This window comes from Nicotiana tomentosiformis, chromosome 10 (genome assembly GCF_000390325.3).
Source record: "Nicotiana tomentosiformis chromosome 10, ASM39032v3, whole genome shotgun sequence".
Taxonomy (NCBI): domain Eukaryota; kingdom Viridiplantae; phylum Streptophyta; class Magnoliopsida; order Solanales; family Solanaceae; genus Nicotiana; species Nicotiana tomentosiformis.
In genome coordinates, this window is record NC_090821.1 from 57,160,018 (window position 1) to 57,177,932 (window position 17,915).

The 17,915-nt window shown below is 35.7% G+C and overlaps 3 protein-coding genes across 8 annotated transcripts; 1 reads left to right on the forward strand and 2 right to left on the reverse strand.

The window, feature by feature from the left end:
- Positions 1-420: 420 nt before the first annotated feature.
- Positions 421-2,112, reverse strand: LOC138900218 (uncharacterized). The gene is made up of 4 exons (XM_070186938.1): positions 1,840-2,112; positions 1,526-1,798; positions 1,044-1,214; positions 421-993 (listed from the first exon to the last, which is right to left on the reverse strand). Exons 1-4 carry the CDS (start codon positions 2,110-2,112, stop codon positions 421-423), a joined length of 1,290 nt encoding a protein of 429 aa, XP_070043039.1.
- Positions 2,113-3,182: 1,070 nt separating this feature from the next.
- LOC138900219 (uncharacterized) lies at positions 3,183-3,689 on the forward strand. The gene has a single exon (XM_070186939.1). It carries the CDS (start codon positions 3,183-3,185, stop codon positions 3,687-3,689), a length of 507 nt encoding a protein of 168 aa, XP_070043040.1.
- A 6,615-nt stretch (positions 3,690-10,304) lies between these two features.
- Positions 10,305-17,060, reverse strand: LOC104091193 (late blight resistance protein R1-A-like). Of its 6 annotated transcripts, none has more exons than XR_004505751.2 (4): positions 14,148-17,058; positions 12,865-13,997; positions 12,290-12,412; positions 10,305-10,995 (listed from the first exon to the last, which is right to left on the reverse strand). XR_004505751.2 is itself a non-coding variant. In XM_033654879.2 (3 exons), exons 1-3 carry the CDS (start codon positions 16,817-16,819, stop codon positions 12,393-12,395), a joined length of 3,816 nt encoding a protein of 1,271 aa, XP_033510770.2. In that variant the 5' UTR covers positions 16,820-17,060; the 3' UTR covers positions 11,609-12,392. The 6 variants fall into 6 exon arrangements, 2 of the variants coding, with proteins under 2 accessions (XP_033510770.2, XP_070043410.1); XR_004505752.2 differs by having other exon boundaries at positions 10,305-10,998; XR_011411523.1 differs by lacking the exon at positions 10,305-10,995 and adding an exon at positions 11,609-11,879 and having other exon boundaries at positions 12,290-12,403; positions 14,148-17,059.
- Positions 17,061-17,915: the final 855 nt, after the last annotated feature.

Here is a 17,915-nt window from a genome sequence, read left to right on the forward strand (position 1 = left end):
ATTCCCTCCACAAGAAAATCAGGAGTTAAACTTAGGAACCCAAACGAGTTTGGGTCCCTTATAATGAGGAAAGGGGTGAATGAGTGATCTTATGGTCCAGGCAGGCATCATGCGTATTTTATATGAGGGACCAGGTTCTCTACCAGTAGTTACTTTTTCAGCGAAAACTTTATTTTTCTGCTGTGACTGAAATCTGGCCTTACAGTTTTCTTTAAAGTGCAGTGTTGCCACAGTGAGTGCAAAGTCAATTATCAGGTACAGTAACGTACTTGCTATGAGGATTGTAGGGAATCTTTTCCCTTTGGAACCCAATCCCCTGCATGTTTCCCCCATTGTTGGTGTACATGGCAGTGATAGCATCAGAGGACCAGGTCCACTTGAGTAATTTTTCAAGGTCACTCTTCCTAGTTCTTCATGAAGTTATTTGTTTTTCTCAAGCTCAGTACACAAACTGGACTTCACTGAATTTAACTCACTTTCAAGCTTAATATGTGCCTCACTGGCAACTTCCTTTCCCTTTTGAGAATTTTCATGCCTACTCTCCATTTTAAGTTCCCCAATTGCTTCCTTCAAGTCCACTACCACCACTAATAGGTCATCTCTCTCATGCTCAATGTTAGCAACCCTCTCAGTTAAGACATCTTTTTCTTTTCTTACACACTCAATGGTCTCTTTTAGGTCTACCACAACGACCATTAGATCATCTCTTTCATGTTCTATATTTGCAATTTTTTCATCTAAGGCATCCTTCTCTTTCTTCAGGTTCACAATTATTTCCTTTAAATAAACTACAACGACTACTAGGTCATCTCTGGTCTGTTCTGCTTCTCCTAATTCTACAGTTAAAACATCTTTATCATTTATAAGACTTTGATAAGCTTCAATTAACACATTTGCCCAAGACATGAGTTTTTTAGGAGAATAAGATTTTAGATTTCTCTGAACTTCCAGAAAATTTACCTCATCATCGTCGTCATCTTCATCATCATCAGACTGAGCCATCAGGCAAAGATTGAGTCATACTCATTTGCTTCACTTTATACTTTCATCATTGAACTATCACCATGATCATTTTCTTCTTCAGATTCGCTGGAGGAATCTCCCCATGCAGCAAGAGCTTGTCTTACAACATTGTCAGCGACATTCTTTCTCTTGAAGCGTTTATTAGGAACTGGGTTCCGTGCTTCTTTGTTTGTGTTGTTCTTGAATTGATCCTGCTTTAGGATGGGACATTACTTGATGAAGTGCCCTATCTTGCCACACTTATGACAGAGGTCATAGTGTTTTGGCTTGCTAGAACTCCCCCCTTTTGGAATGCCTTCATTTCTACGAACCATCTTTTGAAATCTTTTTGTTAAGTAAGCCATATCACCATCCTCACCACTTAAATCATTGCTGTCTATCGTGAGGACCAGATTCTTCTCTATTTTGGGCTCTCTTCTTTCATTATCCTTTTTTTCTTCATTTTATATGTTTGTAGATTGCCAACGAGTTCATCGATGGTCAGCTTCTACAAGTCATTCGCCTCTGTAATGGCGTTCGCTTTGCTTTCCCAAGAACTGGGAAGCACACTAAGGATTTTCCTGACAATCTTGTTCCTTTGAATAATTTCACCAAGAGAGTGGAGCTCATTAATGATAGAGGTGAAGCGAGTATGCATATCTTGGATGGATTCATCATCTTTCATCCTGAAGAGCTTGTATTCAGTTGTAAGCATGTCGAGAGATGTCTTGGATTGCTTGACCTGTGTTGTTCCTTCGTGAGATGTCTGGAGAGCTTCCCAGATTTCTTTGGCTGACTGACATGCCGATATCCTATTGTATTCATGAGGACCAATACCACAGACAAGGATTTTTCAGCACGAAAATTCTTCTCTATGGCTTTCCGGTCGGCATTATTAAATTCTTTTCTTGTTTTGGGAATAGTTACAATAGGGTCACAACTGGTTTTCGTGGGAACGAAGGGTCCATCACAAATGACGTCCCAGAGCTCGAAATCTTCAGCCATGATAAAATCGTGCATCCTTGTCTTCCACCATCCATAATACTGACCATTGAACCTTGGTGGCATGTAGGTGGACTGACCTTCTTGAAAGTGTGGTGGAGCAACCATGAGGATCCTTTCTAAGTGTTAGCCTGATAGAAAGAACTCGCTATGATACCAATTGATAGAATTTAAGGGTCCACCAAACTATATAGAGAACCAGATTATCTATAAGTTCCCATCGAAACCACGCACACTGCCGTAAGTAAATGACATGAGGAATTTTACGTGGAAAATTCCCAGTTCAACGTGATTAAAAATCACAACCTACTCTTGTAGGATTTCAACTTCACTACTGAGCAACTTTCAGATTACAACCTATATAACCTAGGAATTAACCTCTTAATCCCTCACTAACTTGTAACACTCTATTACAAGCCACTTTGTAATAACTCTTTTACAAAGACTTTACAACTTGACTAACTCTAGCCAAGACACTAACACAAGGGTTTTCTACACAATACTTCTAAACAAGCTAAGTAAGAATTATAATTGAAGAACTATTACAAAGTTACAACTCAACTAAGGACATACAATAACTTGATATGGTGAACTGGTCCGTAGTAGTGTTGTTCTTTGTTCTTGATGCACTTGAGAATCGTTTTCTTGATGATCAATCACAATGAGTGTGCTTGAATAAATTCTCAAAGTATTCAAGTAATTTATTTTACCTTCATTGATGTTAATAATGCATTTGTGATATCACTAGGATGATGTAAGTGAGGCAGGTAAAAGACACTCCCCATAAAGTTGACTGCTGCACTGTAGCGTGTGCAGGCAACAACTTTACAGCTGGGGCAGTTGACTTTTGCAGTTTCCTCGGGAAATGGTAGCTATCTGTTTCCTATGTTGTTCCTTTGACTCTGAAGAGTTGAACCATATCCCAAGCCGGAACCTTTTGATCTTAAGGTCTTGAGAATGTGTAACAGGTTCCTTATCTGGTTCTTGACAGTAAGTTTGTTAGATCATCAAAACATATAGGGATATACATATAGCCTATCAAAGATTCACTTATTTTGAGGAATGATTTAAAGGAAAGATATGACAACTTAACGTTGGTCACTCTTCCACAAGCACGATATGATTGGGCTCATCTGAGGCTCCAAAACTTTAAGTCTATTTCTGAATATAATTGTGCGATGTTCATAATTACTTCTAAATTGAAACTATGTGGAGATAGTATCACTGACTATGACATGCTTGAAAAACCATTCACGACGTTTCATGCCTCCAATATGGTCTTGCAACAACAGTACCGAGGGAAAGGTTTCAAGAAGTACTATGAGTTGATTTCTCTTCTCCTTGTGGCTGAACAAAACACCAACTTGCTTATGAGAAATCATAAAAATCGACCCACTAGGTCTACACCATTGCCTAAAGTGGATGAGGTATATTCCCATTATGCTAAGCGTGGAAAAGGTCATGGCCCTGTTCATGGCCGTGGAGGAAATTTTCTTAGTGTTAATCATTACCCAAAGAAAAATAACTTTCAAAAGTGGAGAGGAAAAGATGAGAAGACAAAGACAAAGGGTTTAGAAATTGGATGCTATCGTTGCGGTGGAAAAGGGCATTGGGCAAATATTTGTTGCATACCAAATCATTTGGTTAAACTTTATCAAGCATCTCTAAAGAATAAACACTACTAAAATCCTGGCAAAATCGTCCAAAAAACCCGACCAAAATGGGTCGGTAATGGCCAATAACCGTCCGAAACGCGACCATTTATGTGTGGACGGTATTTTATAGGTCAGAAGGGCATACTGACCAAAGTTGGTCGGAAATTACCTACCAACTTTGGTCGGTCAATTAAATTCAAAATAAAAAATTGCGAAAAAAATCGACCAAAGTTGGTCGGTATTTTAATTATGTAATTAAAAAAATACACCATTTGGGAATCGAATCGAGGTCTGTACTATGGCAGGATACTATTCTACCACTAGACCATTGGTGCATTTTGTTTTAAGACTGTCTTTTATTTTATTTATACTCTTTAATTATATTTTCGCACGAAAATAACCGACCAAAATTGGTCGGTTTTATTAAAAAAAAAATTACCGACCGAATTCGATCGGTTTTTTTAAAATGACCGGCCGAATTAACCGACCGATTTTCGGTCGGTTTTATTAATATTAATTATTTTAAATAAAAAACCGACCAAAGTTGGTCGGTTCTTGAAAAATAAATTTTGCGGGACTCAAAAATAGTTTCCCGTATTTTTTGCGCCAAAGAAAACCAACCAAAGTTGGTCGGTTTCTTAAAAAATAATTAAAAAATAAAATATTTTGAAAAACCGACCGACTTTGGTCGGTTTGTTGGCCGATTATTTGACCGACTAAAATTGGTCGGTCAACCGTGGTCGATTTTTGCCGAATTTCTAGTAGTAAAAGGCCCTAAGCTAATTTTGTCTATGACAATAAATTTTACATCACTCACTTGGATGCGGCTGATTTCTTTGAGTACCCTGATGAAAAAATAAACCACTTAATCGGTGATGGTTCCGTGGTTAAAAATGATTGAGTAGTCTGATTTTTATTTTTGCCTATTCATAGTAGCTAATGAATAAGCATTATGTAATTTTTATTGCGCTTAATAATACTGCTTATGTAGTTCTTAAAAATATGTGTATTTCTGAAAAAAATAAATAAAGATTCAATGTTTCACAAATCTCACAAACGAGGGGTAATATCTAATTAATTAGTATCCTAGTCTAAGTGATCTTTTAACGCTTTTGATTTTTCTTTCCATTACTTTAATTCTCTTTAAGAAAAAGTTTACAAGCACCCTGAAACAACTTTTGTTGCTTGATCCTCAATTCCCATCTTTCTTTGAAAAAACTATCTAGTACATCGGGACCTCAATTTTTTCATGGATAAAATATTAGGAATAAAGAAAACAGAAGCAGCTAAGTATGTTCTTTTCTTACACAGATCAATTATTTTTCATGCTATGTGTAGAAAAATATAAATAACTTATACATGTAAATAATTTTGTTGTAGTTGTATTAGTCGTATGTGTAATGTACTTATAATTGTATTATTATTTCTACGTAATTATTTGTATCATAATTAGAATTTGCTCGAAATTGCATTAAAAGGTCACCATTGAATCATTGGTTTAACTTAATTTTTTTTCCTTTTCTCTGAAAATACTAATATTTATTCATATACTTCTTTATGTATGTCAAACCATGGGAAGCAAATATGAATATCTCTCAAAGCATACTTGGAACAAAGTTCAATTGTAAAAATATTTGTTTAATTGATTCATGCACGATACATACAATATTCAAAGAGAAGAAATATTTCTCTCATTTAAGTATGTGTAAGGCAGATGTTACTATAATTTCTGGTAGTATTAATCTAATTGAAGGCTCTGGAAGAGCTAATATAACTTTGCCTAATGGAACACACTTATCATAGAGAATATAATGCAATGTTCTCCTCCAAGTCCAAGAGGAACTTGTTGAATTTTAAAGATATTTGTCGAAATGAATTTCATATTGAAACAATAGATGAGAATAATATTGAATATCTCATCGTTACCAAGAATGTCTCTGGCCAGAAAAAGGGTTATTGAGAAGTTCCCATCTTTATCTTGTGGTCTGTATTGGGCAAGAATTAGTGCAATTGAGGCACATTCTATCGTAAATCAAAAGTTTACTGATTTCAATACTTTTGTACTTTGGCATGATCGATTGGGACATCCTGGATCAATTATAATGAGACTAATTATAGAAAACTCAAATTGGCATCCATTAAAGAATTTAAAGATTCTTTTAAATAATAAATTTTCTTGCACTTCTTATTATCAATGCAAGTTAATTATTAGACCATCACCAACAAAGGTTGGGATTGAGTCCCCTGCATTTTTGGAACGTATACAAGGGGATATTTGTGGACCTATTCACCCACCTAGTGGGTCGTTTAGATATTTTATGATTTTAATAGATGTATCTTTTAGATGATCTCATGTGTGCCTATTGTCATCTCACAACCTGGCGTTTGCAAAATTAATGGCACAAATAATTCGATTACGGGCATAACTTCCCGATAATTCAATTAAGTCTATTCGACTTGATAATGCTACTGAGTTTTCATCCCAGGCATTTAATGATTATTGCTTATCAATTGGGATAAAAGTGGAATATCCTGTAGCTCATGTTCGCACTCAAAATGGCCTTGCAGAGTCTTTGATTAAACGTCTGCAATTGATAGCAAGACCGTTACTCATGAAAACGAGATTACCCACTTTTATTTGGGGTCATGCCATTTTGCATGCAACAATGCTAGTTCGTCTTAGACCGACAAAGTATCATAAATATTCCCCGTTGCAATTAGTTTTGGGTCATGAACCTAATATATCCCATTTAAGAATTTTTGGGTGTGCAATATATGTGCCTGTAGCACAGCCATATCGCACCAAGATGGGTCCCCAAAGAAGGTTAGGAATATATGTTGGGTTTGAATCGCCCTTCATTATTCGCTACCTCGAAACATTAACTGAAGATTTATTCACTGCTCAATTTGCAGATTGTCGATTCGATGAGGCATTTTCCCCAAAATTAGGGGGGAGAAATTGGTGAAATCAAACGGGAAATTACGTGGAAAAATCCATCATTGTCTCATCTTGATCCACGTGCCTCTATTTTTAAAAAAGAGGTGCAAAAGATTATCCATTTGCAGAAAATAGCAAATCAAATGCCAGATGCATTTACGGATCTGAAAAGGATAATGAAATCACATATCCCTACAAAGAATGTTCCAATCCGTATTGATGTCCCTGTTGGACAATCTTCTAGTGTCATAGCTAATGAGTCAAAAGCACGCCTAAAGCATGGCAGACCATTGCGTTCTAAGGATCGAAATCCTAGAAAAATAAAAATAAATGATTAAGATGACACTACGAATTAGTCTCATAAAGAAACCTATGATTTAACCAATCCTGAAATTCATGAGGAAATCAATGAGCCTGAGACTCAAGAAAATAAATAACTATCAATAAACCCAATAGATATTGAGACAGATTTGAATCGATTGAATATAGTTGTGGATTATGTCTTTGTATACAATATTATATCTAGCATTATGCAAGATACTGAGGATCTTGAACCTCAATCTGTTGGAGAATGTCAACAAAGAAGTGATTGGCCAAAATGGCAAGAAGCAATCTAATCTGAGTTGGATTCACTTGCGAAAAGTAAAGTTTTTGGGTATGTAGTCCAAACACCTAATGGTGTTAAACCTGTTGGCTATAAATGAGTCTTTGTACGTAAAAAGAATGAGAAAAATGAGGTACAGAGATATAAGGTACGCCTTGTTACACAAGGATTTTCACAAAGGCCCGGTGTCGATTATGAAGAGACGTATTCTCGTGTTATGGATGCTATAACGTTCCGTTATCTCATTAGTTTTGCTGTCCATGAAAAGCTTGACAAGCATTTAATGGATGTGGTTACAGCCTACCTTTACGGCTCACTTGATAATGAGATATACATGAAAATTCTTGAGGGATTTAAAATGCCTGACGCACATAATTCGAAGTCCCGTGAAATGTTTTCAATCAAATTACAAAGATCTTTGTATGGTCTAAATCAATCAGGAAGAATGTGGTATAACGACCTTAATGAGTATTTATTAAATGAAGGTTATATAAATGATGCCATTTGTCCTTGTGTTTTTATAAAGAAAATAATATCGGAGTTTATTGTACTGCTGTATATGTTGATGACATAAACCTTATTGGAACTCCTACAGAACTCCAAAAGGCAATTGATTATTTAAAGAAGGGATTCGAGTTGAAAGATCTCGGAAAGACAAAATTATGTCTTGGTTTGCAAATTGAACATTTGGCAAATGGGACTTTTGTTCATCAATCTACTTACATAGAAAAGGTATTGAAACAGATTTAATGGATGGAGCACATCCATTAAGTACTCCGATGATTGTTCGATCACTTGATATGAATAAGGACCCGTTCCGACCTCAAGAAAAGAATGAAGAACTACTTGGTCGTGAAGTGCCATATCTTAGTGCAATTGATGCACTAATGTATCTTGCTAACACTACAAGGCCTGACATAACTTTTTCAGCTAATGTCTTAGAAAGATATAGCTCTGCTCATACAATGAGACATTGGAATGGAATTAAATACATATTGCGGTATCTAAAAGGGACTACCAATAAGGCTTATTTTATAGCAATGATTGCAGCCCCGATCTTGTTGGTTATGCCGATGCTGGATATTTATCTGACCCACACAAGGCTCGATCTCAAACATGTTATGTGTTTATATGTGGAGGCACTGCAATATCTTGGCGATTGAGTAAGCAATAAATGTGGCTACTTCATCTAATCATACTGAGATAATTGCTATTCATGAAGCAAGTCGAGAATGTGTATGGTTGAGGTCTATAATACACCTTATTCGAGACAATTGTGGTTTGAAGTGTTGACAAACTACCCACAATTTTGTATGAAGACAATGCATGCAGCATGTATAGCCCAATTGAAGGGAGGATTTATTAAAGGAGATAGGACAAAACACATTTCACCAAAGTTATTTTTCACACATGATCTTCAAAAGAATGGTGATATCAATGTGCAACAGATCCGTTCAAGTGATAATATGACTGATTTATTCACCAAATCTCTACCGATGTCGACCTTCAAGAAACTAGTGTACAATATTGGGATGCGAAGGCTCAAGGATATGAATTGATGCTCTCATCAGGGAGAGTTAATACGCGGTGTACTCTTTTTCCCTTATAAGGTTTTGTCCCACTGGGTTTTCCTTGCAAGGTTTTAATGAGACAACCAAAAAACGTATTTCTAAACATGTGTACTCCTTTTCCTTCACTAGGATTGTTTTTCTAATAAGGTTTTAACGAGACACATTATCTATAGACATCCAATGGGGAGTGTTATATGAAAAATCAAATCATGGTGGATGTCTATCTTCCTCCATGATCTTCCTCTCAAATGCTTAATGATTTATTCAATGACATATTTTTTCATTTTTCATGCCTATATAAATGCATTGTAATAGATGGAAAGAACACATAATTGAAGAAATAAAATCTCTTCCTTCTCTCTATCTCTATTTCTTGTTCATGTTTTACTAAATTATTTTTATTTCATAAGAAGTAGTAAATAAATTAACTAGAAGCAAATTATAACTCAAAAATTCGAAAACATTTAACACAAATTGTAAGGAAGTTAATCCAATGTGTAGGCTAATTAAGCAATTGCCGGCCTTTTCCTATAGTCAGGGGTTCCAATAGAAGTAATATTAAAAATTTGTTGCTGAGGTCAGTGATGCCGATCGAGCCAAGATCAGAAACAGAACCAAACCCATGGAAATTGAGAAGAAATGTTTGACGATTACAATATAGAAGTCTTTCAGTTCTAGAAAATTTCCAAACATGGTGCAATTTCTAGTACTGAACACTTCACACTTCTATATTGTATAATCGCATTTTCTTTTCTTTTCTTTCAAAATACTTACGCGGTGAAATTTCTTTTTATTTTTTTATATCTTTTTTTCCTGCTTTACTCTTATAAATCATAAATACAGGTTTTTTTTTTTTTTTTTTTTAAAGAAAGTGCACAGTAAAAACTAAAAAATAACAACTAAAAGAGAACAAAGTATTGATGTAGGCAGAAACGAGTCTTTCTTTTTTTTCTTTTGACGTGTCATAATTCTGGTTTGAAAATTTGGTCTTATTTTTGTTTTTCGTTTTTGCAAATCCGAAAAACTTGATCTTATGGTCATTTATATTTTCTTAGTACTTCAACCATAATTCAGTTATATTAATGTGACAATTATTTTTGTGTCTTTAATGTGATATTATATACTGCCAAAAGTTCAATCACATGAAATTAACCACAAGTTTTTCTTTTTCCCATTTCAGATATATTTTTTCTAAGAATTAATATGTACTAAATCATGAACCATTTTTGGCTATGCATTAAATAAATTTTATCCCTAAATAGTATCTACAGAACGTTAAAATCATCACAAGTCAAGTCACTTTCAAAAAGTTACGCCCTCTCCTCCTTCTATCTTAAGGTGACCTGCTAAACAACGCTGGCCGGAAATGGGGCGATGACCGCCAAAACGGAATGTGACAAAGGTTCAACTAGCTGACTTAATAGTATCAGGAAGCCGTAGTAGCTGACAAGGAAGGGTTTTGTCGCCGACTGAAACCCTAATTAGCGACAAAGGGAAAAACTCGATAATGCCTAATTCTGGAAGATCAAGTGTCACGAAGTTGAATTCACTAGTAATTTTGAGTAAAACCAGTACTAGTACATTAACGCCTAAATCTGGTGACGATTGGATCAGGTAGCCCAGGAGAAAACACTGTTCCATTGCCTAATGTTGAACGAACAGTAACAAGGACGATTGAGAAGCTTAAGGTGATGGACCAAATCCATCCCCCCCCAAGGGGCTATTGCTAGCACGAGCAAACAGGTAAGGCGGCCTCAACTAATGGTAAGGCGGATGGCTGCAAGGGGAATGGACATGGTGTTTATTCCGTAAAGAAGGTACAATTGCAGCAGAAAGAAATGGAGGCTGAAACTGAGAAATGGCAGAAGGCAATTATACTGTATGTCATTGGTGCCTCTCCATCAATTGGAGCCATGGAAAGGTTCATAGCCTCGCAATGGAACTTTTGCTGCTAAAACCCGGCCCTCAAATCTTTTCCGACGTAGCCATGGCCCTCAAATATCTGTTGACTAGAGTAATGCTAAAATTATTACTAACATATATAGCTTACAACATTGTAGTTTGAATTTTCTCAAGACTAAGCCAAAACATATTGCAACAGCATGTGCTCCTTACTACCCAAATATCTCTGATCCAAAATCACCACTCTTTCACCGCAGCTCTGTCGCCACCTACTTCTCCGAGTCACCGGAGACATCGAATCTCAGGATGACGCCGACGATTCTGCTGATTTGAGGGAGAAGAGAGGGGATTGAGAATCTTGCTAATAGAGAGAGAAGGAAGAGAGATAAAGAACATAATTGACGTATTTCATACCTCAATGATAGGGTATAAAATAAATACCTATTTTGCTATAAAATAAAAAATGTAGCTATAAGTAATAATATTAGACCCACTGACATATGATGTAATTTTGTCTAATATGAATCCTCTCTTTGTCAAGGAAATATAAGGACTATGGTAGATATAGATCTTGATCAAGATCAATCACACTTCCAACTGAAGTAGATCTCAAATCATGTCTCTTCCTAGTAATTAAATACACAACAAGATTATTACATTTAGAATCTACGAATAAACAAGTAATATCTACAAGAAAACTTGACTTCTTAAAACTTCAATTCTTCGACTTTCAAATGTTCTGAAGGGAACTGGGGACTTAAAGTTGCAGCATTATATGACAACTTCATGCTTATGAGTTCTTGACAAACGCCTTCTAATTACCAAAAAAATCCACCAAGTTGAGGACATGGAATATCATAGGAGGAAACAGGTATAGAAAGAACAAAGAAAAAATGTAAAAGTAATATTTTAGCAGAGTGGCAATATCATAGCATTTTGGTGAAATCATAAGAAGCACAAGGGTAGCATAACTAATTAAAGAAAAAAGGGGTGAAACCATTCACCTCTGGAGTCAAAAGAATGTAAGACTTACACCAAACATTAAGGATTGAATGATTCATTTGTTCCGTAGCTAAACTCTGAAATGTAGATTAAAATGAATACAACAACTGACAATTTTACAGAATTCACTAAAGTAACAACTAATGAAAAAAGTTACATAGTGATCTTCCAAATTGCTGCAGCTACAACCCTCTTCATACTCTCTTGAAAACAAAAAAAACCAATGAGTTCATAACTCAAAGAGTAGTAGTAGTTGTTGTCTAGAACATTTAAAGCTATGTAACAAACATAAACAAATGACAGGAAAAATTAAGATGTGGATCCATGATTTTAATTTTATGGGTTCCTACAACGATATCAAGTTAATATACAATAATAACCGGACCAACGGACGGGGTTCCTAGCTAAATATTTTTATACATTTGATACAGAGTCTAAACAAAAGTTATTGGGTTCACATGAACCTGTAACCTTTGCACTAGATCCTCCCCTGAACAATATTATGGTCTTTCTCTTTTTAGTCGCTTGAGGAATACACTTTTTACAGCTTTAGACCAATAAATAAAAAACAATGATCTTTTTGCATATATGTTTCACTTTATATCAGACATACCTTAGTGTTCACATCCAACAAATATATTTGTTGTAACAGCCCAGAAATCTCAGTGATAGAACCTTAGGTCCCAGCTTCCAGTAACCAGCTCCTCCACCTTGCTTTACAAATTATCTGCAGAACCTACAATTTGCGGATGTAGCCATTACAACCAATCATCTGCAATTTAACTTGACCAATATATATATAATTTCCTAATTAGCTGTTTGCATTGATAAGGACAAGGCTTTGTTGAGTTTATCCATCTTTCGTAGCTAAAACAAGTTTTCTTTTTTCTATTGATGATACTTCTATTTCAAGAAATGTTATCTTTAGTAAAATAAGAGATTTGTCTAATTAATAAAGCTTTCTTGAGCCGAGAGTCTTTCGCAAACAACCTCTCTATCTTCGTAAGGTAGAGGTAAGGTCTCCGTACACACTACCCTCCCCAGATCCCAGTTGTGGTATTTCACTGGGTGTTTTTTTTTTTTTTGTTGTTGTCTAATTATCAAAGCTTTAGACAATGAAGTTTATAATAGTAAGGAAAATGCATCTAACAAAGTCTATAAATGAGTTGTATTTTCTCAGCAGTGTACCTGAATACGGATAAATGTAGAGATTGAGATTAGCATTTTGATAATCTTCAAATTGTAGTTCTTGGATAAACCTGGCTGACTTTACAACAGATTCGTTGCACTCCCTTACCTCAATGGACTGTAAAAAAGGGCTGTCTATGAAACAAGAAGGGATCTCTTTCAGATTCTCGAGTCCACGCAGAAACAAGCGTTCAAGGTTAGGAAATGAGTACTCAACGGCATCCCATTCTTCAAGACAGCGACAAAACATTAGTATTAAGACTCTGAGTTCAGGGAACTCGTCATCATTCACTTCCCATTCTTCATCATCAAATTCAATGGCTAGCAGTTCTAGCACCTGAAGGTTCTGAAGCTGACCAATGTTTGATAAGTGCTCATGGCCCAGTCTAAAGATGGACAGTTTCAATATTTTGAGATTTGAAGCGGAGATGCATACAGGATACCGATGCTGGAGCTCTAAGACTTCACCAATAATGTGTAGCGTCTCAAGCTGTGTTGAAAAATCCAATACAGGGAACGGAGAGCTGCAAAAACCCTTGAATTTGCATTCCATTTCCCGAATATTAGGTGCTTTTCTCAACATCACTTCAACATCCTCGACACAAGAAAAATATGGCTGAGAAAGAGTGTCCAAATCATAAAATTTTAAGGAGTCGTCATCAAATGGTTTCTCTGCATTACTTATAGTGAAGTACTGAGCAATATGTAGGTGTCTCAATTTAACCATCCTTCTAAGTGTTACCGGTAACGATATTTGGCCCCTAGATTTTAATACCAGAGTTTCAAGATTCGAAAGATTGGCTATGGATGTGGGGATTGAATTCTGATCAATTTCTGCAGAGAAATATCTCATGTAAACTAGATCAGTTGGAAAAAAATCAATAACAATGCAGTGCTCCAAATCCAACACTTTTAGAAACTTGAAATTCTGTAAAATGCGTGAAATTGTGAAACCGGGTTTGGGTATGGGGAGACGGGCAAAGATATCTGTATCACTCCTGAAAAGTACCGATCCAACAAGTGAGCAAGACGAGCTCCATTCTTCAAGATTATCCACTTCACGAAAAGCCAAGCGACGTTGCACATGCTGCTTACGAGAGTAAATGTTGGAAGAAGGATTGGCATTTTGATCTCTGTGAATATATAATTAGCAAAATCATAACATTGATTTTCAAAAATATAATCGGTCACGGTGAATATATAAATTTGTAAAATCATGTGATGAATTTTCAGTTATAACTTGATTTATTGAGAAAATAAAGCACTATTAGTTCGTATATTACCGAATTATCCATAGCAGAAGATTCTCCTCCGTTGCTTTTTCCTTGCAGAAGTCGAGCATTACATCATGAAGGCGACATGCTTCAACCTTACCATCTGAACTCCTCTTAGCAACGAACACTAGATTTTTTCCAATAAGATTCTCCAAGTAACCTTCGGCTATGTCCTCCAACCTCCTGCTTTCACAACTTTTTATAAATCCTTCTGAGGTCCATAACTTTGTTAACCTGGAAACATCAATCACTCTATCCTCTAAAAATGCTCCAAAATAAAGGAAGCAAGGCTTAAGATGATATGGTAAATTCTGATAGCTTAGTTCCACAATGGCCTTTGTATCACCCTGAATGTGGGAACTTAATCTCGTAGCCACTTGTTTCCAGCTCTCTTCTTTCTTCTCCATCTTTGCCAGAATACCAGCTACCACAACAATTGAAAGAGGCAGCCCTCCACACTTTTTTGCTATTTGTCTCCCAACTTCTTCAAGGGAAGGAGAGCACCTTTCTTCACCAAACACTCTATCTTCTAGTAATTTCCAGCTTTCGTCATCATTAAACATACGAAGAGGAATGGGAAAACTAACACATTTAGCATAATTGGCAACTTCAAGATGTCTAGTTGTTAGAATGATTTTGCTTCCATTGTTGGCATCATAGAAGCAAGGCCTTAAATCATCCCACGCACTAGTTTCCCACACGTCATCCACAAGGATAAGATATCTTTTCCTCATTAAAGTTCTCCGAAGCTGTTCTGCTGCATCATGTACGGTAGAGAAGCTAGGGCTCTCACCAATAGCATCATGTAGAATTTCCAGTATCAAATCCATTCGTTTATATACTTGAGACACACAACATTGTGCACGAATATCAAAGTATTCAATAACTGACTCATCATAATAGATTTCTTTTGCCAAGGTTGTCTTACCAAGGCCAGGCATACCGACAATAGAGATAATATCCAGTTGTCGGTATCCTTTTGTTAGTTTGTCTCTCAATTCCATCCTCACATCTTCAAGACCAACAAATTGTTCCTTCATCTTTGGAGTCCAAACCAATTGTGATGACTTATGATCAGTGGTAGTATTCATGGTATCATCTACTACACATAACATTTCTTGCATCTCTGCTTTAATACAAGAGATCTCCTTTATGATATCGAGGAGCCAAAGCTGAAGACACCAGTGAGGAACTTCTTTGCTTATACTTATACAAGCATCAACTACATATTCCACCTCATACGCTTTGCTAATCAACTGTGTAGCCCAAATTTGATGTCTATCGTGCTTGTCATATTGTTGTTCGGCCACAGCCTTTAGAAAAGATTGCAAGCTCTCAAGTTCCTTCTGAATTATTTGAAGCTGGTTCATGACAGTAGCGAGTGAATCTGAATGGAGGCTCTGGAACTCCTTCAAGTTGTTTAAAAAGAAATCAACATAGCCTAGTCCATGAATCCTCGGCAAGTTAGATTGAAACGCCTTTCGAATGATGAGGTATATCATCGCTTTGACAGGCTGAATGTTTCCCGGAAGATCAAGACCAAGTGCTTGGTTCACATCCTCCAATGTCATGCCTTCTTTCTCCCCCTCGCTATCATATAATGAGTAAATTAGAAGTCCGGCATCAACAATAACAGTGTCCATATCTTGAAGACAAAATTCAAGATCTAGTATTGGCAGATGGATGAGATTGGCTCTTATAAGGCTGAGCATATCCTGAAGGATTGCCATTTGATCATTTGAAGAAACTCTCCCACTAGGATTACTAACAGTGGGTAGCTTCATCAAATTGTGTGCGGGAGCCTCCACAAATCCACTGTCAGTTACATGCTTATTTTGAATATTGGGATGCCATCCTGGTTGTGTAATCGACTTCAAAGTGCACAGGACATCTGTATAAATTTTGCGAATACCTGGCTGAATGGGCCTAATCTTCATTTGCAGGAGATTAGAAATCAAAGCATTCATTTCACCTGGAGCCACGTCTTGATTTTCCTTGCAATGGACTGGCAAATACAACCATGCAACCATTGCTGCGTGGCTGGACACAATTAAAACGTGAGTGAAGAAAGTATGTTCGCTTTGAGCTGGCTCTGTGCATTTGTTTGAAACAAAGCAAACGAAAAACCTCAGCAAATTCAACTCCTTCAAAACCTCTTTTAATTGTTCCTTTGGTTCCGGAACATAAAGTAGCGAACGAGGATCATCAATCTGCAGTAGAACATTGAGATTCTCTATAACACCATCGAGGAATTCCATTAGAAATTTGGGGGTAGGAATATCATCCTTGTTGGCTGGAAGTAGTATTGATGATACTTGGGCGAAGGAGTATTTTGATTGGAATTCGAGCTTACTCTTCCAAATTCCTGTTGGCACGTTGGAGGTAAAGGGATCAAAATTTGGATCCACAGACCCCTCCCAGTCAGAATCAGAGAAAAAAATTCGTTGAGTAGCCTGTTGTACTGATATGGACTTCTTCCAAATTTCTTTCATTTTCTTTGAGACGTCGAGCATGCCACATTCACCTGCGAAGGTGAAGCACTGCAGACTAAGAAAACTGTCCAGGAAATTTAACTCCCACAGAAAGAACTCCAATCGATCCCTTGAAACATCGTCAATATTAGAGGGTCGAAATTCAAGAAAGTCACGTCTTGTTTTAGACAAATCTTTGTCAAGAAACATGATTCTCCCTCTTTGTTAGAAATTGTGACAAAAGAATTAAACTGCTATGAACTTGAAATGCAAGGGGAAGAAGGAGAGAAGTTGAGATACAAATCAGACATCTATTTTAGTTGCTTCAATTATAACCAGCAAGTCAACTTATTGTAAGTAAGTCCACATTATTAGTTGCTACTTCCTTGTATGGACATGGGTAGATTCCTTTCCTTTTCTTCTTTACCAATTACAACTAACATTAAAAACAACAAACCAGTTTAATCCATGAATGGGTGAGAATGGTAGTTTGATTCAAATCTTATCCATATCTTGTCAATTATTTTTGAAAATATGTATATATAAACAATAAAAAATAAAAATATTAGGTATAAATATAATCGTTTGTCATTATAGTAATTTATTTATTTGTTACTTATTTAATATTTACATTGATTACAAAATTTCCACTTGTCATATCATAACATAACCGAAACAAAAGAGACCACCACTAATATTAAATACAGGAACCATTATTGAATTCTCATATCATGGGTACAAGCAGATCTACCTACACAAAGTAATATAATAGTAGTCATTAGAAATGTAAATAATCAATCAAGCGGCCATTTAAGAGACCGAAGAGCCATGTTAACCTGCTACTTAATTAATCATCAAGTTGAAGAATTTGGAAACATATATTTGGCCATTTTGTAACTCGATGTTTCTGATGAAGTGAAAGAGTCAGATAAAAGGGGGAAAATAAGTAAATTAACTAAAAGAATTCGAAAAGATTTAGCACAAATTATTAGTTGTTAGTCGGTGACCTCACCACTCTATATAAGTAATTTTCTATGCGGTTTACCAATAGCACTAAACTAGATAGAATATTATTATTATTATTATTATTATTATTATTATTATTATTATTATTATTATTATTATTATTATTATTATTATTATTATTATTATTATTATTATTATTATTATTATTATTATTATTATTATTATTATTATTATTATTATTATTATTATTATTATTATTATTATTATTATTATTATTATTATTATTATTATTATTATTATTATTATTATTATTATTATTATTATTATTATTAATGCAGTA

Coding starts and splice junctions, on each gene's coding strand:
- LOC138900218 (XM_070186938.1), bottom strand. CDS start 2,112: ATGGTTGCTCCACCACACTTTCAAGAAGGTCAGTCCACCTACATGCCA. Junction 1,799..1,839: donor CTGAAAAATCCTTGTCTGTG/GTATTGGTCCTC, acceptor TCGGCATGTCAG/TCAGCCAAAGAAATCTGGGA. Junction 1,215..1,525: donor AAGCGAACGCCATTACAGAG/GCGAATGACTTG, acceptor ATCCTAAAGCAG/GATCAATTCAAGAACAACAC.
- LOC138900219 (XM_070186939.1), top strand. CDS start 3,183: ATGTTCATAATTACTTCTAAATTGAAACTATGTGGAGATAGTATCACT.
- LOC104091193 (XM_070187309.1), bottom strand. CDS start 16,819: ATGTTTCTTGACAAAGATTTGTCTAAAACAAGACGTGACTTTCTTGAA. Junction 13,998..14,147: donor CTTCTGCTATGGATAATTCG/GTAATATACGAA, acceptor ATATATTCACAG/AGATCAAAATGCCAATCCTT. Junction 12,413..12,864: donor CTACATTTATCCGTATTCAG/GTACACTGCTGA, acceptor CGCAAATTGTAG/GTTCTGCAGATAATTTGTAA.